The 10,371-nt window shown below is 40.0% G+C and overlaps 1 protein-coding gene across 8 annotated transcripts in view; it reads left to right on the top strand.

Annotated features, from left to right (window-relative positions):
* Positions 1-9,436, top strand: part of HSH2D (hematopoietic SH2 domain containing) — a 28,525-nt gene extending 19,089 nt beyond the window's left edge. For 7 of the 8 annotated variants that reach the window (XM_072601222.1, XM_072601224.1, XM_072601223.1 and 4 more), the window contains 2 exons: positions 4,448-4,576; positions 7,701-9,436. In XM_072601222.1, the coding sequence (XP_072457323.1) occupies positions 4,448-4,576; positions 7,701-8,351 (780 nt within the window). In that variant the 3' untranslated portion in view covers positions 8,352-9,436. The remainder of the gene's footprint in view (positions 1-4,447; positions 4,577-7,700) is intronic. The other variant, XM_072601226.1, reaches the window with a different exon arrangement.
* The last annotated feature ends 935 nt before the right edge of the window (positions 9,437-10,371 follow it).

Consider the following 10,371-nt stretch of genomic DNA (forward strand, 5'->3'; position numbering starts at 1 on the left):
ATTTCTTTCAAATTATTGAGTAAACTGCTCAACAGCAAAGGACCAAGTGCAGATCCCTGAGCCATTCAACTGGAATCCTTCCAAGTTGGTATGAAAACATTAAATTCTTTGATTAATTTCTTTGAGTCTAGCCCAGGGGAGGGGAACCTGCAGCCTTGAGGCCACACACAGCCTTCTAGGTCCTTGAGTGCAGCCTTTTGCTGAGTCCAAGTTTTACAGACCAAATCCTTTCATGAAGGAGATTTGTTCTGTGAAGTTTGAATTCTGTCAAAAAAATGCACTTGAGGACCTAGACAGCCACATGTGGCCTCGAGGCTGCAGGTTTCCCACCCCTTCAACCAGCTCTGAATCCATCTAATTTTACCATAGTCTAGCCCACATCTCTCCATCTTGTTCCCAAGGATAACATGAAATACTTCATCAAAAACTTTGATAAAATACAAGTAAAAACTACATCTGGACCAAAAGTTCTCTATAGAATTCTCTTGTTGAATCAGTTTAATGGTCCTGTCCAAGGACTTTTTCTGGGTTGTTTTTTTTTTAGCTTAATTTTTTTCAATTAATAAAATTCTATTTTTCTTCATGGGACAGCTAGGTGCCATAGTGGATAGAGTGCTGGGCCTAGAGTCAGGAAAACTCATCTTCCCGAGTTCAAATCTGGCCTCAAATACTAGCTGTATGACCCTAGGAAAGTCACTTAACCCTGTTTGCCTCAGTCTCCTCATCTGTAAAATGAACTGGAGAAGGAAATGGCAAATCACTCCAGTAACTTTGCCAAGAAAATTCCAAATGGGGTCATGAAGAATCGGACACAACTGAAAATGACTGAACAATAAATTTTCTCTCCCTCCACCCCCACCTTTTTTCAGGAGATCTTACCTAATGAGAAAAAAAAACAATAAAAACCAACCTTGTAACAAATATGCATGGCTAAGAAAAATAGATTCATTCCTGCATTGGTTGTGTGCAAAAAAAAAAAAAGTCTAATTCTGCACCCTGCATCCAACATCTACTTTCTGTCCAGATGTGGATTGCATGCTGGAATCATGATTAATCACTTAGTTGATTTGAGTTCATAAGTTATTTGAAGTTGTTTGTCTTTACAATATTGTTATTATTGTATAAATTGTTCTCCTGTTTCTTCTCACTTCCCTCTGCATCAGTTAATATGAGAATTCCCACATTTCTCTGAGGTTGTACCTTTCCACCATTTTGAATGACCCAATAATATTCCATTACATTCATATGGCAGAATTGGTTTAGTTAATCCATGGGCATCTCCTCCCTTACTGTCATCATGACTTGTTCTTGATGAAGTCATATTTATTCTTTAAGATCACTGCTATATTTTTTAGATATTCATTAGCCATATTTCAACAGCATCCTAGAATTTTACCAGATTTTGAAGTCAAGCTCACTGACATGTAGTTTTCAGAGTCTAGTCTTTTCCCATCAAATAGAAGATTTGGAAGTTATTTTTCTCTCTTGTAGTCCTCTCTCAATGCAGTCAAGTTTTCCCCTAGATAATTCCACTATCTATAGCAGTTCACCATACCTAATCTGCTGTTTTGCTCTCTCAAGTCCAGTGATAAATACTTGTGCTTCCCTGTCATTGAGCAGCCCAGAGCTTACTGGGAATAGTTTGATAACACCAACTCTTGTCTTCATTGTCTTCATTATTAACCTCTGGACAAGTCATCCACATGCAGCACTAACTGGGAGGGTTTCTTTTCTTCATGCTGAAATATGTCATCACTATGGATTCTGCCCTGTTGAACATTTCTCTGGTTTTTGCAAATACTCCAAAATTGTGATATCAGGGTTCTTTGATTTTGGATCAAACGCAGGTCACTTTACATTGGTTTCTGGTGTTTCTCTCTATCAGTCACCAGCCACTGCCTTAATATTGTCAATGTATGTCCTCCAATTCAGGGCTCCAACAGTTTCTCTCCAGACAGGTGTGGTAGCTCTTCTGAAGAACATCCTAACTTACTATTCTGAAGTTCCTGCACTGATTCATATCCAACCTTCTCTCAATTTGCAGATGTCAACTTCCCCTCAAACCCATGACTCATGACATCTTTAGAAAATCTCTTCCATCAAAGAAGAGTTTTGAGCTCTTTTCCTACCTCTTCTTTTTTGAGGAGTGAAAGGAATCTAGTAATCAATTTCCAAGTATTCTCTCCTTGGATACTGCAATGTACTACTGTTTCAACTCATTTATTTTCAACTCATTTACCTTCTTGTAGAGGTGAATCATGCACAAGTCTATTGAGGAATGGCAGCCCCATTGTCGTTAACCCCAATTTCAGAAGACATGCTAATATGAAAAGCTTCTTAGGAGGATTCACTCCCAAAACTTCAAATCAATATTTTAAAGTTTTGATAGCTATTCTTTTTATTTTAGCTAAAATCATAATCATATCTTACATAGAAGTGCTTCAGTCCATGACCTTGCTTTCTAATTGGTCTCCCTGCTTCATCTCTCTCCCTGCTCCAAACCATCCTTCACTCATTGCCAAAGTGATTCTCCTAAAACATGGGACTGACCTTGTCACCCCATAGTCAATAAACTTTGGTGACTCCCTCTTACCTCCAGGATATAATATAAGATGTTGTTGTGTCATTTCAGTCATGTCTAACTCTTCCTGACTCCTTTTGGAGTTTTCTTAGCAAAGATTAGTTGGGTCATTTCAGTCATGTCCAACTCTTCATGACTCCATTTGGGGTTGGGTTTACCATTTCCTTCTCCAACTCATTTTTAATAGGTGAGGAAACTGAGGCAAATAGGGTTAAATGATTTGCCCAGGGTCACACAGCTAGTAAACATCTTAGGCCATACTTGTATTCAGGTCTTCCTGCCTCCAGGTCCAGCATTCTATCCACTACACCACCTAGCTGCCCCATAAAATACGATATCACAGCATTTAAATCCCTCATAGCCTGACCCCTTCCTACCTCTCCAGTCTTCTTATACTGTACTCCCCTCCATTCACTCTATCATCCACTGGCCTTCTTGTTGAGCCTTGAACATAATAGTCTATTTACCCAACTCAGTGCGTTCATCTGGAATGTACTTCCTTCTACCCTCCCCTTCTTAAGTTCCCCAACTTCCTTCAAGATTCAGCCACCTTTTTCAGGAGATCTTACTCAGCTCCCTCCCACACCTCCTAGTCCTTATCCTGAGAGACCTCACATCTTCCCTGTATCCATGTGGTAGATGCCTAATTATTTTCGTGTTTGTCTATTCCATTAGGACGTGAGCTCTTCAAGGGCAGAAGTTGTATTTTTGCCTTTTTTTTGTTATCCCTAATGCTTAGCACAGCATCTGGTATACAGAAAGAACTTAATAAGCACTTGTTCATGAGCTAACCAGGACCCTCAGATCCTATCATCTGCATTCATTTGACTCTAAGACTCAGATTAAAGGTTTCTCTGGCTTTGAATTCTAAAACCCTGCTGTTCTATGTTCCAGAGTCTTATGATCCGTGCCTTAGTTGCCTTACATACAAAACTCCTTTTAGATTTGTTTCATTGGTAAGTTCTGGTCTCAGGTTCCTGCCTTCTCAGCTGAGTTTTACTGTGGACTTGGAGTCAGGAAGACCTGAATTTGAATCCTACATGTACTAGCTATGTGAATCACTGAGTAAATCACCTTACCTCTCCTGGCCTCAGTTTCTTCATCTGCAAAATAGGGAAAATAATATCATCTACATCCTAGGGTAGCTATGAGGATCAAATAACATGACCCACATAAAGTGTTTTGTGAACCTCAAAGTGCTATATATAAATGACAGCCATTATCATTATTTATCTGGTTTCTATTAATGTGCTCACTTCGTGGGCCTTACAGCAAAGAACATGTCATTTGTTTTTGTATTACTATCCCCAGTGTCTCCTGCAGTGTCTGGTATATAATAATCAATAATCAGAGGCAGCTAGGTGGTGCAGTGGATAGAGCACCAGTGCAGGAGTCAGCAGGACCTGAGTTCAAATCTCACCTCAGACACTTGACACTCACTAGCTGTGTGACCTTGGGCAAGTCACTTAACCCCAATTGCCTCATCCTGGGTCATCTCCAGTCATCCTGATGAATATCTGGTCACTGGATTCAGATGGCTCTGGAAGAGAAGTGAGGCTGGTGACCTGCACAGCCTTCTCTCACTCAGAACAAAGTCAAGTGCAAGTCAAGTCACCATTCCTCTGATGGCATTTGGTACCAAAGGATGAACACACACACAATCAATAATCAATAAAGATTTAATGATCAACTAGCCTTTACTAAGCACCTACTATGCACCAAGCACTCTGCTAGTCATTGTGAGACAAACACAAGAAAATGAAACTGTCCCTACTTTCAAGGAGTTTACATCTTTCACAGAGTAGGCACTTAGTAAAGGCTGGTTGAATGAATGAAAAGGAAAGGCTATGCTTTTTTTCTTTCCAGGAGAATGAGAACAATGTAGACTATGAGGAGATCTCTCTTTCCTCCAATGTGGCAGTGGATGGTAAAACCAGACCAATGGACAGCTCATCTGCCTACATGCCCAAGCCCTGCTCTTCTCCTCCCATCTCTGTAAGACACCTTTCCCCATGAGTGTCCTGCAACATTAGCTTTTTCAAAAACCATATAGAGCAGATGGAGAAATATGATCGAAGTGATGCACAGTTAGGAAGGTTCAGGAATAACTCGATTGAAAGACTCACAATCAGTGAAGCAACATCAGCCTGCAGCAAGGTCCTTAATGAATGAAAATCACAGAATCTCAGAGCTGGAAGAGCCTTCAGAGGCTACCTGGTCTTACCTGACTAGCAATCTTCCCTACAACATCTCCAACAAGTGACCATCCAGGCTTTATTCAAAGACCTCCAGGAAAGGGAGACCCACTAGCTCAGGAGACATCCCATTCCACCTTTGAATAATGTTCATTGTTAAGAAGCTGTTCCTTACATCCAAGCTAAATCTGCCTCTCTGCAATTCCCACCTACAGTTCTTGGTTCCTACCCACATCATCTATCTTTGTTCCTATTCCTGTCAATTGTTTTGAAAGAGTATTGAAGGCAGAAGACAGGCGTTCAGTTATTTAATCTCTTCAGTTTTCTCATCTGTAAAACATAGGTGTTGGAAGAGATGACCTTTGAAGTTCCTACCAATTCTAAATCTATAATCCTATAAACATTCTCATCAACAATTTGAAGGAAGGTGTAGGTGTTATGTTAGGCCAACTTGTAGAAAACATAGAATTATAGATCTCTAACACATTGGATGACAGAATCAAAAGCCAAATAATATCAATAGTTAGCATTAACACTTTGAGGTTTTACAAAGTACTGTACAAATATTTGGGAAGGTAGGTGATGCAGTAGATAAAATGCAGGCCTGGAGTCAGGAAGACCTGAGTTCAGATCAAACCTCAGATACTTACTAGTTGGGTGACTCTGGGCAAATCACTTAATCCTGTTTGCCTCAGTTTCCTTATCTGTAAAATGAGCTAGAAAAGGAAATGGCAAACTGCTGCAGTATCTTTGCCAAGAAAACCTGAAACAGGGTCACAAAGAGTTGTACGTAACTAAAAACGACTGAAGAACAATTACAATCTTAGGTTATTTAATCCTCATAACAACCCTGGAAACTATTACTATTCTTAGGGTTTCAGTTGAGAAAATTGAGGCAAAAAGAAGCTAAAGGACATACCCAGTTAAAGGACATAAAGGTCACATAGCTAGTAAGTGTCTGAGGCAGGATTCAAACACAGATCTCCTGTCAAGAAGTACAATACTTGATCCACTATACCACCTAGCTGCCTGCAAAACAGATCTCGACGGGCCAGGATAATGATCTAAAGCCAGTAAGATAAAACTTTCAGAGAAAGTCCTTCAGAGTCATTTCCAAGCCACATGAAAAAAATCCATCTCATCATTTCACAGTCACAACTGCTGCACTTGACCCTAGATGCTAGCACCTCTCTCATTTGTGACCCCCCTTGCTTCTCAATGATTTTGGCCTCATTCCTAAACCTAAATCCACTCTTAAAAGCTCAAATAATCCCCACCACTGAGGACTTTCAGAATAATATGTCGCTGACACTGAACGTCACACCACCAATGAGTCCAGAATTAATTTTAACCACACGCTGATTATTGCAGGACTTAGAAGTCAGAGTCACAAGCATTTATAAAATACCCACTTTGTACCAAGCATTGTGCTCATCTCTAGATTTACAATAACAAGTAGCAACAACTAACATATATGATCTATATGATGTTTTAGGATATGTAAAACAATTTAAGTGATATACACATCTCTCTCTATATATATGTATATACATATATATATATATATATAAAATTCTTATCACCATTGAAATTGATAAGGACTGAAACAATTAAATCTGAATATGTTGATTTATTAGCAAGGCTACCAACTGCCAATCAGTTGGGTCCAAGACCTCTTCAGTAAGTACAAGGACATTTGGGATTTGACAATTTACAAAGTTTACAAAGCATTCTTTAGAGTCAATAATGAGGAACCAATCAATTTATATAATCTTGAGTAATAGGGGAATTCTCTCTTTTGATTGTCCAGAGTTTTACAAATCCTGTGGTTATTACATGAATATCCTGGAACATTCTGTGGCTATTACAAGAACATACCCCAAAATGTATGGAACATTTTGTGGTTAGCACCCATTACCTCAGTTTCTCAGAATTGTCTCAACATCTTAACTCCCCATAGTCATATGATTTATATCAAAGTAAAATGGAGGACAATCACAAAATGAAAAGGACCAAACAAAATGTATTTCATTTTTGGATTTCACATTATATAGATGTTTTGTTGTTCAGTTGTTTCAAACTCTTCATGACCTGGTTTTGGGTTTTCTTAGTAGAGATACGAGAGTGGTCTGCTATTTTACAGATGAGGAAACTGAGGCAAACAGGGTTAAGTGACTTTCCCAGGACCATACAGTTACTAAGTGTCTGAGGCCAGATTTAAACTCAGGAAAAAGTCTTTGTTACTCAAGGCCCAGCACTCTTTCCACTGTGTCACCTAGTTGTTCCTTTAGAGACATAGACATAGACATAGACATAGACATAGACATAGACATAGACATAGACATAGACATAGACATAGACATAGACATAGACATAGACATAGACATAGACATAGACACAGCCTCACAACAGACTGTGAGGTGAATGCCATAGTTATTATTTATCCCCATTTTCCAGATGAGGAAACTGAGGGTTGGGGAATTTGTAAATCATGAATTCATGACCTTTTTTTGTGTCATGGACTCCTGTGGCTGTCTAGTGAAACCTATGAATCCTTTCTCAGGATAATGTTTCTAAATGCGGGAAATCAATTATATTGAAATATAGTTATCAACAAAAAAACTTCTTTAAACAAATTCATAGTTTCCAGGTGAAGAACTCATTTTAAGTGACTTGCCCAAACTTTACTAGCTAGTAAAAGGCAGTAGCTGGGGAGAGGGGAAGGAGGGTTAAGGAACAAGTCTGAGTTTGCTTTATCTGGACCCTTCACAAGTCTTTTGGTTTAGACCACGCTCCCTCTCTGCCTTGCCCACTCCTGTGTCAAGGGAGGATGCTTCAAAAGGGGAGGAAGGAGTCAAGTATTCCAATATTTCCAAGGTCTAGCCCAGAATGATGTCGCTGCTCACACTGAGTTCTGTTTACAGGTATCCCTAAGACCCATATCACCACCTTGGAAAAGAATGACAGAGAAGATCAAATCTGACAGACCAAATTCCTTCTTCCAGCCATGGTCAAAATCTTTAGATCAATCACCAGTCCCAAGCTATCCCCAGAGGTCTGGGAAGGCTTTGTTGAATGATGCCCCACAAAAAATCTGGAAGAGTCTTAAGACTCTACCTCAGAATGGTAAGAAGATAACAAAGCAAATAAAAAACCATCTCTCTGATGTGAAACTCTTCCCTTCTTCAGCACTATCTGGGAGCCAGGTAAAGAGCCAAGCCAGGGGGGCCCCAGGCCTAGTAGGAAATGAATCTGCCACCCACATGAAAAATAATCATCCAGAGAGGGGAACACAGAATCTTCCCAGCAATGTCTATCCAGATCCTTTTGAACGAGCTCCACTTGTGGAACACATCTCTCACTCCAAGACTCAAGAGCTCCACCTGCTTCCGAGGAAAATGGTTGGGACATCAACCACCCCCATTTTAGCTTCTGAGGAAGTCATGTTCCCTGGTCCTAGAAGGGGGATGATCTCAGGAACTACATGGCACTATAGTTCCAAGTCAGCAAGTGATAAGCTGGGCTATTTCCCAGAAGAGTACTATCCACCCCCACCCTTTGCCCCAGGGTACTAAAAGCCTTGGAGGAAACAGAGGGTCACTCACAATGGTAGGTGTTCCATACTCCAGGTGTGATCTAGGGTGACAGAAAGGTCCTACATCTAGAGTATGGTGTTCAATTCTGGGTACCCTATTCTAAGACAGACATTAACAAGTTCAAAAGAATCCAGAAAGGACTAACTAGTTGGTAAGGAAACCTGAAATCCATCAATACAAGAATCAATTGAAGGACCTAAGTAATTTTAGCCTGGAAAGGAGACTTAGTGAGGATATTGAATTTGTCTTCAGATTATCTGTAAGATCATCATAGAAAGAGGCAATAATCATTTTGTTTGGCCCCTGAAAGCAGAACTTTGACCAACAGGAAAAAGGAACAGAAAGGCAGATCTGGATTCCTTATAAAAAGACCTGAATTCAAGTCCAGAATTTGACACATCCTAACTGTGTGAAGCTGGGCACATCACAACCTCTCAATGCTGTAGGCACCGCAAAACTATCAGTGGCAGAAAAGGTGCAAATCTGTATGAGTAGCAGGAGTTTCCTAGCTTGGAAGTATCCATCTATACTCCTTCAAAGAAGATGCTTCTAAGATTAGAGTTACTCATCCACGATGGCTGCTTTGGGTGGGTAGTGACTTACCCATCACTGACAGTCTTCAGATACAGGCTGGATAACCACGTTGTTGGGGATGTTGGATTTACTTATCTATATACATATTGTACTTCCCCTAGTAGAATGTAAGTTCCTTGAGGGCAGGGACTATTTCCTTTCTAAGGACTGTAGGACACTGAGCTCTGGATGTGAAGTCGACAAGAGCTGAGTTCAAATCTAGCCTTGGACACTTATTAGTTGTGTGACTCTGAGCCAGTCGCATAGAGCTGCCTCAGTTTCCTCAATTATAAATTGAGGATAATAATGGTACCTACCTCACAGGGTTGTTGTGAGTAGCAAAGGAGATGATGTTTGTAAAGTGCTTAGCACGTGCCTGCGCCCCAGTAGGTGCTTAATAAATACTTGTTTCCTTCCTTCCTTTCTGTCTTTGTATCCCAGCACAGTGTCTTATACGTTATAGAAATTTAATAAATATTTTTAAAGTTGGATTGTAAAGTGAATTAATGAAATAAAGTGAATTAAACCGCATAAGCTCCACAGTCCCTTCCAGCTATTAGAGGCTGTGATTTCGTAGTGTTGGGGGTGGCACTGATTCTCTGCTACTCCCCATCCCCCATACTAAGAAATTTAAACATATAAGCCAAAGCTGCCTAAGGACTAGAAAGAATTCAAATAAAGAATTCAAAAATTCAGTTTATATCCTGTATTTCCATGCACTCAGGTATGGTGATATTTTTGTTTCAGGAGAGTTTTTTTCTCCAAGCCTTGTAGCTGCAAACCTGTCTCTTTACTCTGCTTAATCAGAATTCATTCATCAGACCCCTCAATTAACTGGAACTACTTTAGCATTCTTTTGTTAGGAAAAGGGAACATGTGACTGACCTGAGATTTTTAGAGGAGGCAGATGATCAATGTTGCCTACCCCACTGAAGCAGAGGAGACAGGTGTCGTACTTGTTATTCTCAACAGGCAGGGCTGTAGTTCTCAGGAAAGAGTGACAAAATGGTGTTGGTGTATCATGGGTTGGGCTTGTGCCAAATGAGCACAGAGAAAGGTTAGAAAAGCTGGCACGCATCCCCTCAGGCAAAATTCTCCTTTCCCACCTCAGTAAATAATTGGTGTAGTGGAAAGCAGGATGGGATTTGCCATCAGAGAAAGGTGGTTTGGATCTTGGGGGGTTATCTCATGTTTCTAGTCCTTGGTTTACTCAATCTATAAAATGAGAAGGGAGAGGTGGAACAGATGGTTTTTAATTCATAAATTTTATGATCCTATCATTATGAATTGAGAGGTAATCCTCATATCAGGGATTGAAGTATCTATTAAAAATGACTCAGTCAGTTTTTTAAGTATTTTGAATGTTATAATGGAAGGCCATGGTGACTTCTCAGGGAAAGACTGGGTAGTGAAGAGTGCCTTTAAC

Source organism: Notamacropus eugenii, chromosome 4 (assembly GCF_028372415.1).
Source record: "Notamacropus eugenii isolate mMacEug1 chromosome 4, mMacEug1.pri_v2, whole genome shotgun sequence".
Lineage (NCBI taxonomy): Eukaryota > Metazoa > Chordata > Mammalia > Diprotodontia > Macropodidae > Notamacropus > Notamacropus eugenii.